The sequence below is a fragment of the Lissotriton helveticus genome, chromosome 5_1, assembly GCF_964261635.1.
Source record: "Lissotriton helveticus chromosome 5_1, aLisHel1.1, whole genome shotgun sequence".
Taxonomy (NCBI): Eukaryota; Metazoa; Chordata; class Amphibia; order Caudata; family Salamandridae; genus Lissotriton; species Lissotriton helveticus.
In genome coordinates this window covers 1,555,722,650-1,555,740,618 of record NC_136065.1, presented here as the reverse complement: position 1 = coordinate 1,555,740,618, position 17,969 = coordinate 1,555,722,650, and the positions used below count along the sequence as shown (strand labels likewise).

Genomic DNA, 17,969 nt, shown 5'->3' with positions numbered 1-17,969 from the left:
AGGGTTAAGGTCATCCCCTTTCAGGGCCCTAGTTTCATGGCACCAGTGTTGTTTTTTATCATGGCTCTGTTTCTGGTGCGAAAAAGCTATGTATAAGAACTGACGTTAGCGCGCGAGGGCGGCGTCTAAGTACTCCGGCGACGTCATCCCGGCGCCAACGACGACTGACGCGGAGCTGCAGACGACGCCTACCGACGTGCAAGGGTACTGCTACGCAAAAGTTTCCGGATCCAGTCTGACACCTGGGGATATTCTAAGGTAAGGAATCTATCACTAACTAATGTCTCTTACAGATATATCGTTACACAAGTAGTAACTTGTGCTTCAAGCTCAAAAGAAAAAAAATTCAATATGAAACTACCCTTTGTTTTTGGAGAAAGTCATTCTCATTTTAACTCCATCCGTATCCATGAGCGCTGGAGGTTCTCCAAGCAGCTTGCCTGAAGAGTGTAGTTTTCATTTGATGTTGCCTTGCGTTGGTGGGGAAGCAGTGCAGATGGAAACTGCCACGTGAAATGTGACACAGACTGAGCCTTTGGGATGAATGTGCAAATTTAAAATATCTGTGAGTGTTCACGCACAAGGCCTGTCTGATAATCATTCAACTGCGTGATTTACATTTAAGGTTACCACAAGAATGGAGCTGCCAGAGCCAGGGGTCCTACAGTGGACCGATTTGCGCAAGAAACACAAACATAGATAACCTGCAGGAACTTCTGTCCATGCGTGTGTCACTGGGAGCTGCCTAAAAGTTGTACTGCAGCTGCAGACAAGTGATGTAACCTGCCCTTTTTCATTTGCAGATTCTGCAAAAAGAAAAACATGCCGGTTCACATATGTTGACAAGCACTGGCACTGGCAATTTACTCTGGGAACCCATAAATTGGGAAGTCAGGTGTGGCAGAGGAAAGGGGCCTTGGAGTCATGAGGTGCTGAGCTTGAAAAAGCAGAGTTGAGCGTAAACGTATCCATTTATTTGCTGCAAAGAGATAGGTGAAGAGAACACACGATGATAAATCTGTTCAAGATTACTTAATAGCAAGTTGTTCGAGTACTATCTACTCCTCTCTTAATTCGACCTGCAGTCTCCGTGGCACTGGCTCCATTAGATCGCTGGCAAATGTGTTTTTGTGCACACCTGGCACAGGCCAAGAGCTTCAGCATGCAATGCAAACGACAATTCAAAAGGAATAATTTATGGCCTGCTTCTGCTGGGTTTTCATTTAAGTGCACTTTTTAATTACTTCGACGTCGCATTAAGTTTATTGCCGAGATCGGAACTTTCCAGGACCCAGTCTGCCTTGCCCTCAGCTCACCCATCAGCCCGCCCTCAACCGTAATAATTAACTAATGCAAAAGAAAATGCTCATTGAAAGGCAGGCTTGAACGACTGACATCACTAACGTGATGCAGTCATCATGCCTGGTTCTGGGTGGGCCTTCCTTTGAAGACATACCAGACATGACATGAATCCGAATGGAAGGTGGAATACACAGGACAGGTAGGTAATTTTCTTTTTAATAATTATTGAGCTGATCTCACTGGCGAGAAAAATTCAATAGACCTGGCCCTGTTAAACAAGCATTTTCAATGCAATAGTTCTCGCATTATTAAAGTTTGAGCTATTGGCATTGTAAATGACAATGCCTTTTATTCATTTGTTTTTAAAACCTGCAATCGGTGCATAAACATGCACTTTAAACGTATAGTCCTTGCTTACGATGAGCAAGGCTGGCAGTAAAAGACTGCCAGCCTTGTTTCTTATAAGCATGGACTATAAGTACAAAGTGCTTGTTTACGCAGCGATGCAAATGAATAAAAGGCATTGTCATTTACAATGCCAATAGCTCAAACTTTAATATTGCGAGACCTATTGCATTGTAAATGCTTGTTTTTTTTTTGCCTTCTGGGAGTGAAATAGAACTGCGGTTCTGGGGAATTGGATACAAATATTCAGTGAAGTAGATTTAGAAAGAAAAGGGGTTTTTAACCGGGAGAGGAAACACAAATCATATACGGAGCACAGGCCACAGCAGAGCGGGGTCTGACGGACGTGAAATAACTTGGGGCATGAGTGTGCAAAGCACTGAGTGTGCAAAGCACTGAGTGTGCAAGGCAGATCTTGATTGTGCAAGGCATAGGGGTGTGTGGAGTAAAGTGTCACTGTGTTAAGCAGAGTGGGCGCATATGCAAGGTGTTAGTAGCTAGGGCAAGGACTGTTATAAATATGCACGACTGCGAATGTGAGAGGCTAAGGCAGTACAAGGCACAGTGTGAGAGTTCACTGCAGAGCTTGGCATACTAAGCGTGTGGAGAGCGGCGTGCTGGTTTGGAAAGCATAGTATGAGAAGTAGAGCAGAGAAAGTGAGTGGGCAAGTCCGCTTTAGAGGGTATGGTAGTGAGCGTGCAGTACACCTTGTGATTGTGTACGACGGTGAGAAGCAGAGAGTGTTCACCCAAACTCTGTTTCTGGCAACGCTTGAGCGCAGGGTAAATAGAGAGCGTGGGCGCAAGGGAGTGTTTGTGGGAAGCAGCGTCCGTCCTAGTAGACATGAGCCTGCACGTGTCCTGCTTTTGCGCTGGATAGAGGTAGTGCAGGGATACGATCAACATTGTGAGCTGACCCTTTTGTAGGAAGTAAACATCGTGAGCGTACAAAGTGTGCGACTGGCTGGAGGTACAGGATGGACATGGGGGTCCTTGTGTGCAGGTGAGTGTAAAGGTATGTGCAGTTCAGGGGTACAGCATGGAAGCACAAGGATTTGTGGGCAAGTGAGAGGAGACCTATAAAAGTGGTTTGCGGGTGAGTGCGCGTGGCGTTGTGTGTAGGTGGCATTTTGCGTGGAAGTTGTAGTGTGTACATGGGAACTGGCGTTGATAGGGCTGTGTGAAGGTATAGCGCGATAGGAAGCAAATGAGCGTAACTTGGTGTGCAAATTGTTGTCCAAGGGAGAGCTTGCAGGAGGTGGTTTGAAGAGGGGTACCAGTGAGTGGCTAGGTGCGTGCAGGGGAGATACAGGCTGCTCGCCCTGGTCCTGGTCGGACACCTGCACCAGACCAATGGGAGTATCCACCAGCACGTCCTCCGCGACGGTGGCCATGCCGTCCTTGACTGGGATTCTGGATCTTCCGGATGCCGATGAGAGGCACGTTGTCGTTCTCGTCCTTGCTGTTGAGCACTACGATGGCCTTGTTGTATCATGCAGGTTCCACCTCAGGCATTTCTTGGAGCTATTGGCATATACCAGATGTTCATTGTTGCCCACCTTACTAGGATTTATTGTATGCCTGTGTATGTATGTGCCTGTTATTTATTTAGCTTGAACTAGCTGAACGTCATCAGAGCGATGGACAGGGTCAAAATCAACCCATGAAGGGTGCAAAGCTGAGTGGACCACCCAGGATTGATACCTGTGACCCTGGGGTCAGTCACTGATCCCAGCTGTGGGTGAGTCCACGGACCCCTTGGCCTGCAGTGGTGAAGCCCTCCTTTGGCTGCACTTCTGAGCCCACACCACAACACTTTTCCTTCTTCCAGAGCCGCCGGTTTCGTGCAGTCTCTTGTTGCTGTTATTATAGCCGCGCAAGCTTCTCTGCAGCGGTTTCCTGGAGTCTGGATGCTCCGAGCTCAAGGTTTCGTGTCCTCGCTGTTGCTTAATTTATGCACACACTCTTTGATACATTCTGTCCCCGGAAGGCTCATAAATCATGAATTATGTTACAGTAAAAGCTTGTGGCAGGCCTGTGTCTCAGCCGCAGTGTGGGAACCTGGTTAGAAACGTTGCAGATTAGCAGGTGTAACGTGATCGCGAAAGCGATCGCGTTTGCAAAAAACCAAAGCTGCGACTGGTGGTGCTCACGCGCCCATATGCTTTCAATTATCGCGCCCGTGTCTGGGCACGATAATTGAAACCATATGGAAGGAAATGCGCGTAACAGACACCAATAGGCCATTGGCGGAGTTACGCGACCGCCTATTGCGTGTTCTGTTAAAAACAACACGCACGCAAAGCCCAATCAAAATGGACCATAGGAAATGATTAGCCCGAGCGTGTGGATTTTCCAGGTCCATTTTGAAAACCGGTTCAAAAGGACTCTCTCTGCGCGAACACTGCTGCGCAGTGTACCGCTAGGCGCGAGACCTAAAAGGTGCCGGTGATAAGCACCTGAAAGCTCCGGCCCAAATTAAGCACTGCCTCAACCGTAATAATTAACCAATGCAAAAGAAAATGCTCCTTGAAAGGCAGGCGTGAACGACTGACATCGCTAACGTGATGCAGTCATCATGCCTGGTTCTGGGTGGGCCATCCTTTGAAGACATACCAGACATGACATGAATCCGAACAGAAGGTGGAGGACACAGGACAGGTAGGTACATTTCTTTTTAATAATTATTGAGCTCATCTCACTGGCAAGAAAAATTCAATAGCCCTGGCCCTGTTAAAAATGTGCCGGTGCTAAGCACCTGAAATCTCCGGCACAAATTAAGCACTGTTAGAGACTGTTGCCACAGTCCATCTTGCTGGCAATGAGTGCTTGCATGGCGGTCCGTCTGGTGTTCTGAGGTAACCACTTGGAGATTTTTCCGAGCAGGCGTATTATGTTGGAAGCAGGAGGTGTACACTGAGTTGACTTGCAACGTCATGTTGAACTTGTCGTCCAGGATGATCCCTAGATTTTCTTGCATAATCAGTGGGTGTGGGTCCTAACTCCCATGGCCATCAGGTGGAGTCCATGGGGTGGCTATAGAAAGCTGACTCTGTATAATTGTATACCACTAGGTGCATATACCGAGCACAGTGTCCAGAGATTCTCCCAGAAATGTACAGGGCTCAATGCAAACCCAAAGTGCTCTATTTGTGGTAGTGTGGGTGATCAGCCTTAGGCCTAACACAGAGGAGTGTAAGACATTTGTTGTTCAAACAATGAGCAATAAATGACACATTACTCAAAAAGGAGATCCACACCAATTTTATGAAAATAAGCTTTGCACAAGATTTATTTTAAGACCAAGATCTTCGCAAAAATTTAAGTATGTTTTCAAATAGAAATTCTTTTCAGTTTCAAAAGTGGACACTTAGTGCAATTTTCAGTCTTTGCAATGTTAACCTATGGAGGAAAGCAACAATGCGGTTTTACAGTAACCAACTTCCAAATCCAGTCTTCGAGTTGCAGGGTCAGCAGAGGGCAAGGTTCAGGTAAGCACGAACACTGCACCTCCAGCGGCACTGCAGCAGTCTGGTGCAGCGGTCAAAGTTGAAGATCAGGACAATTGTTACCCAAAGGAGACTCGGTGGGGGTACATGAAGACACATTGTTTGAAGGTAAGTAGATTGGTTGCAGTGCTCAAGCTTTGGAGGTTAAAACAAGCAGAGGAGGAGCCACAAGGCAGCACCAAACATACACCACTAGCTGCACAGGGGTGGCCGGGTGCAGGGTACAAAAACGGTGTCTGGGGCCAAAGCTGCAGGCATCAAACCAGAGGCTTCACGAGGAACATCAGCTACAGCAGAGTTAAGTTGGAATGCCGTAGGTCCTCAAGGCCCAGGGGTTTTGGATGCAGGGGTGTCCTTTGACATTGGGTTTCTTTAACCAGAGCCGGTCGGGTTGATCCTTTGGATTCACACTGCAGGCGTCGTCGTGGAGTCTAGGAGGGGTCAGCCAACGCTGGACTTGGACTCTGAATCATTGGGGAACCTTTTCTGGATTGGTGGACCACCTGGACACAGGCCGGAGGCATCTGGTGCAGACCGGTCAGAGATCACCAATCCAGAGGGCACCAGAGTCCTTTGTAAGTTGAACCAGGGCAGCACATGCGCTTCGATGCAAGGCATGCTGTTTTTAGGTATCGACTTGAAGCTCTGCCAATTCTCTGCCCATGTTTTTCATTTGCGTGTGTCATTATCCACTGTAAACTGTGCCTTTTCACTGGTCAATAGGCTTAGTAGTCCCTCCTTAGTACCGCCTTGTCTCATTTTGTAGCCTCCCATGAGGACACCCCGTTGCGTGTGTAACTTGGTAGGCTTTAATTACAGCCTCTGAGCTCTATTTCCGAAAATGGTTTTGACCTGCCTGCTCTTGCAGGCTGGACACACTCTTATTGCAACGCTAAGAAGAAAGAAATATTTATGTTTATAAACACCATATTTACTGGTTATTCCGCAACAAAAACTTTCAAAACAGCCCGAGGCAATGCACCTAAACCGGCAGCTGACGTAAAGTAAAATCAAAAATAATATTTAGAAAAAGGACCCTTATCTGCCTGTTTAGTAACAATCGTGTTATTTAAACGCATTCAGTACTTGCCATTTATTTGATCTCTGAAAGAAGAGCATAGACAGTCGTTCTGGGCTTTTAATCTGCTTTGGAAGCAATCCTCTTTCAAAATGTAGGTGCCTTTGAGGCTCTGGGTCACCCAAAACGTCCAGTCCGTTCTTTGCAGCTCTCTGTTTCCAGTTCACCACAATGCTGTATGTTTTCACAGGAAGCCTTGGCTGTCTACGGAGGACAGACCTACAAACCACGGACTGAATCCTGCCAGCGTTGACCTGGAGACCCGTTCGACTCCTCAGCTGGGACTCAACTCACCCGATTGTGAATTGTACAGAAAATTCTGCCGCCTGCTTCCCTCTCCCTGGTTATTTATTATTTTTTTGTTTTTTACATCATCCTTCCCTTGCAACACTTTTTATCCCCATTTCTCGGCTGAATGGCCCCTGTCCCTTTAACGTCTTGGTTATTGGAAACGTGCTGCTGACTTTTTCAGGGTTGCAGCTGCGTGTACGTGTTTTTATTTGTTTTAGCGTCGGTTCGCTCCCGTTTGAAGCTGTTCTACACGGTGCTCTTGCAGGGGTAAAGGGAGGTGAGCCGATAGTACCTTGGAGGGGGGAATGGCGGGGATCTACTTGTAGGTTTGTTTTGTTTCTTTTTTTTCGTTTTAGCTTCGGTGTATGTGTTTTTTTGTTTTAGCTTTGGTTCCCTCCCTTTTGAAGCTGTCCTACACGGTGCTCTTACAGGGGTTAAGGGAGGTGAGCAGATAGTACCTGGGGGGGGGCGCAGTAGATGGTGCCGTTGGAAGGGAGCACCATCTACTGCGGCCCCCCCTTTGAGAGAGGAGGGAGGAGAGATGGAGGTTGAAGTGCCTTAAGGTATCAACATAAACGAGGACTGAACAGGAGTAATATGTACTCTCGTAGAGGAAGATAATTACATTTGTGTTTTATTTTGGGTTTTTTGGCGTTCTGTTTTTCTAGACCGTCTCTTTCTGGTGTGCTGCATCTGTGTCTCTGGTCCCAGTTGTAATTCCTCATTCATAGTCCTCTCAACACTGCTTCTAGCTGCTTCTCTGGTCCCAATGGTAATTTCTCATTCGAAGTCCGTCCTCTAGACATTGCTACTAGCTGTTACTCTGGTCCCAGTGGTAATTCCTCATTTTTAGTCCTCTACACAGTGCTGCAGCTGCTTTTCTGGTCCCTTGGGTAATTCCTCATAATTATTCCTCTAGGTAGTGCTGCAGCTGCTTCTCTGATCCCATCGGTAATTCCTCATTCTAAGTCCTCAGGACAGTGCTACAGCTGCGTCTCTGGTCACAGTCGTAATTTCTAATTCTTAGTCCTCTAGACAGTGCTGCAGCTAGGTCTCTGTTCATAAATCCACTACACTCCAAACCATAACAAATAGATAATACATTGTAATTTACAATGCCAATAGCTCCACCTCTGACAAATGCAAGACCTATTGTATTGCAAATGCTTGTTAGTTGCTTTCTTGTAGAGAGGCACTGTTCGCAAGAGTTCTGGGCTTCATCGAAGGCAGGGCAGCCCTCCTAGGGTTTGCAGAGGTCGCTAACTACAGGACAGGCATTGTTTCTTTGCAGGATCTTCGAGGGCTGGAGACAGGCCGGTAGGGCTCGGGCCAAGTCAGTGGGTGTAAATAGTAGTCTCTGCTCAGCGTCTTTTTCATCCTTTTTCTTAGGTCAACAGGAACTAGTGTCAGGGTCTGGGGGAGGCACCTAAATACTAGATTAAGGGGGTTTTAAGGGAGTGACGGGGCAAATGACCACCTCCTGTGGGAGAGGGCATAGACCTATCCCTGATTGGAGGAGTCCCACTATCTTCAAGATGGCGGGGACTGAAAGATGTGCTTCGCCTCCTACACCTCAGGGGTGAAGTTGGCAGAAGTGGGCACACCTCCTATTCTTCCTTTTTTTCCCACCCAAAGTGGGGATCTATACCGGGGGCTTGCATTCTCTGTAGCAGCATAGACTTTGGATCGCGTTACAGAGGCGGCAGGCCTTTGAAGCTTCCGTCTCGAGCACTCTGCCCATCCTGGGGGACGAGGTGTGACACCCCTGCCCAGGATGTTCTTTGTGACTGGTGCCAGAGAGTGGGGCTTTCGACGCAGGGGTCCAGAAACATGTCTGGTGGTCGCAGGCTGCCTAAAACAGTCTGTGACCACACCGGGGTTGGTAAGTTTTCAGGGGGCACCTCTGAGTTGCCCTATTGAGTACATGAGTCAATACACACACTGGCATCAGTGTGGGTTTATTGAGAGTAGTTTTGTACCAAACACTCCTGTGTTAAGAGAAGCCATCATGGTGCTGTGCAACTCGAGTTATGGGGTTTCCAGCCCATGTACTGTATATGGCTTCCCTGGCACGTACAATATCTGAGAATAGATTTAAATATTGTAGGTCCATATCTGCTCAAGCAGGTATGTCCACACATGTAATATAGTGCACCCTACCTTAGGACTGTAAGGCCTGATAGAGGAGGGACATACCTATACCATAAGAAGTTCTCGTTGGCCTGGCACACAGCTAGTGTGCCTTTTCGACTTTGTCATTTTGTTTGCACCATGGCATGCATGCTTCAGTGGCAGTCTGCATGGCATAGGTGAGGGGGTTTCCAGGGGACCCTCTTCAGTCCCAATGCCCTAGGTACTCAGTGGCCATTTACTAGGGACTTGAGTGGGGCCTGAAGGGCCAATCGTGGAACAGTTTTAAGGAAGAAGCACTGGCACAGGGGACCTGGTTGGCATGTCTTGCAATAGGTTGATGTTCGTGAGTAGGGTCATGTACATATTAAAAAGGGTGGGGCTGAGGGACGATCCTTGTGGGAGTTGGCACATCAGTTTCTTGGTCTCTGATGTGAATGATGGCCGCCTGACCCTTTGGGTTCTTCCATGAAGAACAGATCATTAGAGAGCAGATCCTTGTTTGCCAATCTCGTGGAGTTTTATGTGGGTGTTATTGGAGACTGTGTGGAACAGAGGTCCAGCAGGATGAGGGCAGCTGTTTTTCCTCTGTCCAGGATCATTCAAATGTCATCAGTAGCTGCAACAAGTGCTGTTTCGGTGCTGTGATTCTTTACGAATCCTGACAGTGTTGTCTAGAAGATGGTGAAGTTTGATCTGGGTTGTTCTTGATGGCCTTCTCAATCACTTTGGCTGGTTAGGGAAGCAAGGAGATGGGTCGGAAGTTGCTCAGTTAATTCAAGTCGGCTGTGGGCTTCTTGAAAGAGTGTTGACATCTCCATATTTCCATTCACCAGGGAAAAGTGGCTTGATGGAGGTGTTGAGTATGTGGGTCAGGGTGGTGCTGATTGTTGATGTTCCCAGGTTGTAGATGTGGTGGGTGCATAGGTCAGTTGGGGTCCAAGTGAATTAGCCGCATGATTGAATGGACAAATCTCAACAGAAACAACACAACTGCAGTCTGGTGGCAGTCTCAGTTGATGGTGGGTAGGTTAGCAGAGTTTTCTAGAGTTAGGTTGGTGTGCAAAGTTGTTGTAGAGGTTTGTGATTTGACAGTGGAAGAAGTTGGATAGGTTGTCAGAGTTGTTGGGAAGCTGCGATGTTGGTGACAGTGGCTGAGGTCCAAGTAAAATCCTTAATGATCGAGAAGATTTTCTTCCACATCTCCTTGCAGCTGTTGGATCTTCCTTAGACGCCATCTCCTACAAATAAGAGACATCGCACTCTGATGCGGTCCACTAGTGCTTTTTAGGTCTCGCCTGCGTTGCAGCGCATGCGCTGCTCCCTTGCGAGATGTAGTCATTGGTTTTCTGTCGGGTACCTTTGGAAGTGGGGTGGAAGCTCCACCGAGCCTCGCTTTCCATTGAAAGTAATGCTTTTGTGTTCCCTCCCCGTCCATCCGGACTCCTCTTTGCTGTGCCTGCCCGGACATCTGATTGTGCACGCGCAGGTTGTCTCGGCGCGTCTCTTCCGCCTTGTTATGACTCGGCTTGTGCACGGGCACTTATAACCCAGCTAGAGATTTGGCCTGGCTCCCCCTGTTAATTTGTTGGCTCGCCCACCCGGTTCCCTAGTGCTCCAGTCTAAGGGATCATCTTATACATACGTGCCGCCCGCGCGCTCTTACATGCGCACACGGCTCCTCGGAATGTGCCTTTCTAACCCCTCAAGCAGTTTCCGGGCCTTCCGGCAGCCTCTGCACCGCACTATGATGCGACAGCTGAAATCAAAACAAGAATGATGACCTTTGCGTTTCTATAAAAACAAATCGGGCAGCGTGTACTCCCACGCCCCCGCTGCTGCTCCCCGAGTGACAGCAGCAGGGCATCAATTTTGCACAGCACTCTGTTGGTTTTAAATGATTTGTCCGCTCCGAGAGCTAAGCAGGGCGATAATTCGGTTGCTCAACAATTCAGCCCTTGCCGGGAGAGGTCATCTTTTTCCCGAGAGGCTGTAAATGAGGTCCTGCCGGCCTGTTAGGCATCAGGGGCAGCTGGCCAATGGCTTTGCTGTCCATGTCAGGCGGGCGCCCACTGAAGCCTGCACTCTGGTGCAAGGGCAGCCGTGTAACAAAATACATACATGCTCAGAAGACACTGCCTCGTGCTGGCCCCACCGAAAATATCTGTATGTCCCATGCATGCATGACTGATCTCTGGTATACATACACAGTCCAGAGGATGTCACCCTTGTGCCCGCTTTTATTGTATTTAATGCTCTTATTACAGTACTGTGCACATGCTTCTGAGAATTGCGAAGTGCTCTGTGTGGAAATTTTGTTTTGAACTCCTCCTGCACGTGACCCGGCGTGTCGCGAGGAAGATCGCCTGTGCCATCCCCTAGCAGCATTGTAAATAGTATTTCAATGATGTTCACGTGGTTACTGAGAAACCAAGTTGCCCGGTACTATAGTTCTGCGGGCTTATGCACTTCGGCATAGTATAGATTTCTGCCGTATCTGCAGTTGACCGGTTTGAAACAGCACAAGCCGAGCCAGCATTTCATCTGTCAGATGCGGAGTATGTCTGAGAGTGGTTAGATGAAATGCTGTCTCTGCCTGTGCTGTTTGTCAGATGCTGAGTGGTTTGAAACAGCACAAGCCGAGACAGCATTTCATCTTTCGGATGCTGAGTGGTTTGAAACCGCACAAGCAAGCCAGCATTTCATCTGTCAGATGCGGGGTATGTCTGAGAGTGGTTTGAAACAGCGCAAGCCAACACAGATGCCAGATGCCGAGTATGGCTGAGAGTGGTTTGAATCTGCACAGGGCAGACCTCAGCCTTTCATCTGTTAGACTTTGAGTACTTTGAGGTTGCTTGTAGTACCACGTTTCCTAGAAGCAGCCGGTTTTAAATAGTGTTTAAACTTATAGTCCTTGCTTATGAGAAACAAGGCTGGCAGTAAGAGGTGTAGTTACTGCCAGCATAGCTTCTCCTAAGCAACGACTATATGTACAAAGTGTGTGTTTACGCACCTCTTGCAGGTTTGCAAAACGCATAAATTAAAAGCATTGTCATTTACAATGCCAATAGTTCAAATTTTCGCAAATGCGAGACCTATTGCATTGCAAATGCTTGTTTCTTGGAGTAGTGGCTGGTTCTCTATTTCTTTTCTAGCTGTTTACAGTGTCATTAGGTTTCTCTGAGGTCTTCTGTGAACCAGCTGGCCTGCTTGTTGAGTTTGAGTGGGAGGGAGTCTGCGCAGTTCTTGATCCAGTTGTTCATGTCCTTGTCAAGGTTGTCCCGGGGCTAGGTTGAAAACAATGCATGTGAGTGGGTGTTGACGTGCGAGTTTGCTGTGGCGTGTGTGTTGGGAAGGACTGTTGAGGGTGTTGTTAGTATTTGCATGGGGTGGGGGTGGGAGTGTGGCTGCTGGAAACCGGCGATGGGTGCAGGGGAAGGCTCTTACCATCTTGTGAGGCAGAATGGCTATCCTGAAACTGTGCGAATGGCTATCCTGAAACTGTGCCGAATGGCTATCCTGAAACTGTGCACCTAATATGGTTAGCAGATTTTTTAATTCTTTACAAGGAAAAGCAAACCACTTACTGTTATTTTATTTTGATGGGTGATTTTAATGTACATTTATGTTTAAATTGTGCTCTAACGGATGCTGATGGGCCTGATAGTGTTTCCCCCCCTCATTTAGAACATACCCAGAAGGGAGTGGTCCTTGAAAATCTATTAATGGAAAACGAACAGAGCTTTATGATAATAGGACACGGGTTGCCACATACACGGGAAGGGCTTGTGATTCGATAATTGACTTTATTTTCGTATCTTTAGGTCTTCTTAAGTATGTGTTTTCTTACAATGCTATTTCTATGCCACTGAGTGATCATAATCCCGTGGGGATGGAGCTGGCAAACGGTTTGTTGAAGTTAAAATCTTCAGTTACCCCTCAGGTTATATTGCCGCTAAAGGTTAAGGATCAGGGGAGAAGAATTAAATGGGAAAAGGTAGTCCCTGAAGATTTTTTCTCAAACATAACTTCTTTGGCGGTTGACGATCTGAATGTTTGTGCTAATCCCCTCTCTAGGAGGGAGGAGGTTATATCCTCCTTCGAAGGTGTCTGTCGGTCAGTGGCTATAAACCTAACAGCTAAAGGTCAGGGGGGTAAAAGTAAACCGGCGAAGGGCTGGTTTGACAACAACTGTAGTAAAGCCCATAACCTCCTGAAGAAAGCACTCAATTCTCGCCCGAGGGATAAAGCTTTAGTAGTGCAACTAAGAAAGGACTATACAAAGGCTATTAAAACTCGTAAAAATGAAATAAAGTGTGATGCCTGGGTAGAATTAATGGATAAAGCCACCTTAAAAAACAGTGCAAAATTCTGGTCAATTGTCAATACTCCGCTGTTCTCTGGTGACCAAAATACTGTGCTGGAACTTAATATTTCTGAGGTAGATTGGCTTAGCCATTTTGAACAAATATACGGCAGCAACATGGAGCAGGAATCCTTTGTAGCCCCGATGTCTGATATCCCCATGGAGCCTGTGAGTTTTGATATAGCTGAAGTGTTAAGAGCAGTGGAGGATACTGCAGGACGAAAGGCCCCGGGTCCCGATGGGGTCCCAGCGGACATGTTTAAGGCAAACCCATTGTATTGGGCTAATATCCTAACTAAAGTCTTTAACGCAGCTGCAGTAGTAGGATTCCCGTACACCTGGTCCTCAGCTACGATAATCCCAGTATTCAAAAAAGGGCAGAGAGGAGATCCCAGATGCTATAGACCTATATCTCTGCTGGACTCCTCGATTAAAATTTTGGGGAAGGTTGTCCTGGCGAGAATAGCATCTTGGGCCAAAGGGAACAATATTCTATCCGAGGCACAATATGGATTTAGGTCAGGGAGGAGTACAGAGGACCAATGCCTCAATCTTCACCTGATAATTTCCAAATATACAAAGGCAAAAAGGGGAATGATATTTTTAGGCTTTATGGACTTGTCCACAGCCTTTGATCTTGTTAATAGATCTAGGCTGTGGGCAATTCTTTTGAAGTTGGGTCTTGATAGTTCCCTGGTACATTTCCTGGCAGAGCTCCATAAAGATCTGAGAGCCTGCATTAGAATGACAACAGAAGGGAAATGTACGGCAAGTTTTAGATCAACCAGAGGGGTCCGTCAGGGCTGTATACTGGCCCCAATGTTATTCACGTTATATGTGAATTCATTGGAGGATGACCTATTGGCAGTCACGCAGGATATCCCAAGCATGGGGGGTGCACCAATTCCAGTGCTCCTCTATGCCGATGATGCAGTGTTAATTGCCAGGACCCCAATAGCCCTGCAAAAGTTACTCGATTCATTTGGAAATTTTATTTCCAGTCTTGACTTGGTGATTAATAGTAGTAAATCCCACACAATGTCAGTAGGCTCCTCTAAAAATAAAGAAAAAACCTTTTATTGTGATGGCGAGGTTATTACGAGTGTTAAGGTTTTCACCTACTTGGGTGTTATCTTCGATCAAAGGGGTACTTGGTCACCGCAGTTGACATCTAAAGCAAACGCGGTGAGAAGTTCATCCTCTGCAATTCTGGGGTTCGCAAAGAGATTAGGGGGAAAACCCATCGAGGCTATCTTGGCTATTTACAAAGCCAAGACTGCCGCTATTGCCAGATACGGGGCTGCAATTTGGGGATATATAAAATCAGACCGTATTCAAATTGAGGAAAATAAATTCCTTCGATTGGTGCTGGGTTTACCTCAGTCTACTGCTACCTATTCCCTATACCTTGAACTAGGTCTTGGTTACATTCTTGACATAATAAATCTAGCCCCACTTCTGATGTGGATCAGGCTCTGGCTAAATCCGAACCTTAGCCTTAACCACAAGATCATAAAAGATTGTCTTAATTTAGACCGCAGGAGGGATATCCAATGGCTGTCTTATGTGGAGTCCTTGGCCACAAAGCTGGGACGTCCCGAGATCTTTAACAGCCCAGAATCCCTATGTAAAGCAGATCTAATGTGGGTGAAGACCAATTTTACTAGGCTCAGGGTGGCCGAGCGAGAAACGGTGGAGCTACGCAAATCCTCTGTGAGGGCCCACGTACTGATAACTACATCTTTTGAGCTGGCTCCTTACTTGTCAGTGGTCACAAATTTTTTTCATAGGTGGCTACTAACCAAGTTCCGTTTTAACCAAATGTACATGGTCCTGTGGGACGAGAAAGATTGGTGTAGGCTAGAGGAGTCGTCCACCTGTAAATGTGATGGTTTTTCCACCCAGGACAATGCGCACTTCTTGTTTTTTTGCTCATTTTATGGTGAACCGCGGTTGCGATACTTAAAACCATTACTGAAGGAGTTGAGTTTTACGCAGTACAAGCCTGCATTGCTATATTTACAGATGTTGGATTCACCTGTAATTATGTTCTGTATTGCCAGTTTCCTGGCTGCATCTGTAAGAAGTAAAAGACTACGGTTAAGATTGGATCTCTAATGCTGAAAGTTAATTAATTCTTGCCTATTGTACAGTTGAGCGCAAATTGAAACGAATTTGTAATTACCTTTTTTTACCTGTCTTTTATCCTGTGCTATGTTTAATTCGGCATTAATTGATTTTAATATGTATTAACTGTTTAACATGTCTAGAATACTTTTATGATTTTAACTAATCGAATAAAGTGGTTTTGACTTGACTTGAGGCACAACTGCAGCTAGGGGAATGACATCCAAGATCTAGTGACCTAATGAGTGCTGCAGAGTATTGGTGGGCTGTAATCGGACCTGGGTTGCTGGCGCTGGGCACGTGCCAGGCGCCGACTGCTTGCTTTTGGCGCACCAGCTGTGCATGATGTTGCATCTGCCATTAAGTAGGTCCTGAGAGGGGGAGGAGTACAGAGTTCTATGATGTCTTTTCCTGTACTGATGGGTAAAATAAAGACCGGTTTGGCAGGGAAACCAGTAATGTCACTTCCTGTCCACATGGATGATGGGAAATTCAGTTATCACTTCCTGTGTATTTGGATAATGGGAGATCCTTTGATGTTACTTCCCATGCTGATGGGGCTGCCTCAGGGACAGTGTAAGATTGAACTGCATTTACCAGGGATGTGGCCCAGTGCTTTTGTCTTAATTACTTTACAGATTTATCTGAGACCGTTATTCTTCTCTGCTGTCTTTAGGATATAGACACTGCTGTTGTCTCTGACACCACTGATGACTTGTGGTTCCTCAATGAAGCTGGGGCCGAACAAAGTAACTTGGAGGTGAAACTGGAGACACGAGATCATGGCATTGATGAGGATGATATTGGTGAAGAGGAAAAGGGCACTGGCAAAGAGGCAAGTTCAAATGCAAATCTTACTTTAGCTATTTCACTTGTACAACTTTTAAAGAAGAGCCATCACCTAATGCTGGACCTGGAAACATCTTAATGTTCTTAAATAAACCAGCATCAGGTTAGTACTTTATTTCCCAACACACTGCTGGTCTTGGCCCTTTTCTTGTACGTTTTGCCTCACCCTTTAGCATGTTTTTTACAAAGTGGCAGTGGTAACTGTTATTTAAGGGAGAAAGGTAGATGTTACAAGTGAATAAGTCTGAGATGAGGGCCTGGCTCATTAAAGAGATATGCGTTGCATTCTTTCGTTCACGCGCACTGCATAAACTTGTCTACAGGACTGATTATTTTGAGGCTTCTTAGTGTACTGAGCAAGTTAGTGAATTTTGTGCAGAGTAGCCTATGTGTACTGGTAATCGTTGCTATTGAAGGGCCTCCTTTTGAGCTTGTAAATTTGAGCAACAGCAGCATACATTGAGTTTTAGGGCTTAAAAACTAAGACAGGATACATCACAGTAGGTAACATTCAGTAATGTCAAATCGTCTTCTTTATAAAGGAAAATTACTTTATTAAACAGTTGGGAAGAAGCAAAAACCAAAACTGGTATGTCCAAAAAGTGAGGTAGTTCATAGTTCTGGAGTTAAGACTACAAACGTTAGGATAGCTTCTTAGCTAAAGGGACTAGATTTCTACGAGCATTGGCAATATGGTCATTATTGTCCTGAAAGAATTTGTTTGGGATCTTTGAGGGCGCTCAGATCTTCAGTCTTTTGCAATGACTGAAGTGACAAGGTGATTGGAAATGTGTGCAGAGGATGCAGGTGCAGGCCATTTGGACCAAAATCTCGTCTTGGGTCACCCTTGGGCCCCATACCAAAACTAGGGCCAGAATAAATCCCCTTTTTCATTGGCAATAGAACCCAAGGCTGAACATGCACTTTACCAGTATGAATGGTAGTTAATATGTTGCTCCCACTAAAAGCAATCCACAAATCGAGCAATCAAGCAGCTAGGAAACTACCAGTCAAGTCATTGGTGCTCCCTCTGTTATCTGGTGGCTTAGGCAGGAGTGTACCTGGTCCCTAATGTGTGCTATTACGGAGACAGACACTAAAGCTCAACAGCCACATTAGGAGCGGACCCAATTTGTAGTTATTAAAAGTATATGTTGTGTCAGCTGATCAGAGGACACACCCAGGGACCACACGCAAATTCAGAATAAACTATTTACAATGAACACTTAGGTGTGCAGCCTTTTTGCTTCAAACTGATTTTAGTTATTAAAAGAAACAAATCTAGTTGGGCAGTACTTAATACAATAGTGTAAGAGTACCTTATTCTTTAGGGGCCTGTCTCTTGTATTCCATGGGTCATGGTCAAGCTTTTCTGGCAGAGTGACAACACCTCGGGGTCACAGGACCAAACAAAAGCTGGTCTTTTGTTAGTTGGTCCTGACAGACTTTAAGAGTCAATACCTGAGAAGCATACCGTCTAAAAATAATTATGGAGGCTGGTCTATCTCCAAACAGCCAGTGAATCGCCATTCCAAAAATGAAATTGGTTTATTGTTTAGACTTGCACATGTGCGCAACAGTGTTGCAGCTCCTAGAATGTGATGCTGTTCTTCCTCGGCTGTTGATTCCTCCAGGAAGAACTGCACTGTGGCAGCCTCATATCTCTTGGAGGGTCTCTGTCTGCCAAGACATCTGTGTTCTGGTATTCTGGTGGAACAACTCTGCTCATACTGGCAGATACAGTGCAGCTACTCATGCAGGCATGTAAGCTCTCCATCTGTCTACACTTTTCTCTTACACCGATATGTAGGGGAAGTTACATGCTTGTTTACAATATGGTGTGAGCCGTCTTTGCCATACACGACTCCAAAACCTTTTTCCACACACTTCTATACATCCATACAAACACTAG

The 17,969-nt window shown here is 46.2% G+C and overlaps 1 protein-coding gene across 7 annotated transcripts in view; it reads left to right on the top strand.

Annotated features, from left to right (window-relative positions):
* MDM4 (MDM4 regulator of p53) overlaps positions 1–17,969 on the top strand; it is a 373,509-nt gene that overhangs the window by 233,072 nt on the left and 122,468 nt on the right. For all 7 annotated transcript variants that reach the window (XM_078644640.1, XM_078644638.1, XM_078644641.1 and 4 more), the window contains one exon: positions 15,885–16,043. In XM_078644640.1, coding sequence (XP_078500766.1) covers positions 15,885–16,043 — 159 coding nt within the window. The remainder of the gene's footprint in view (positions 1–15,884; positions 16,044–17,969) is intronic.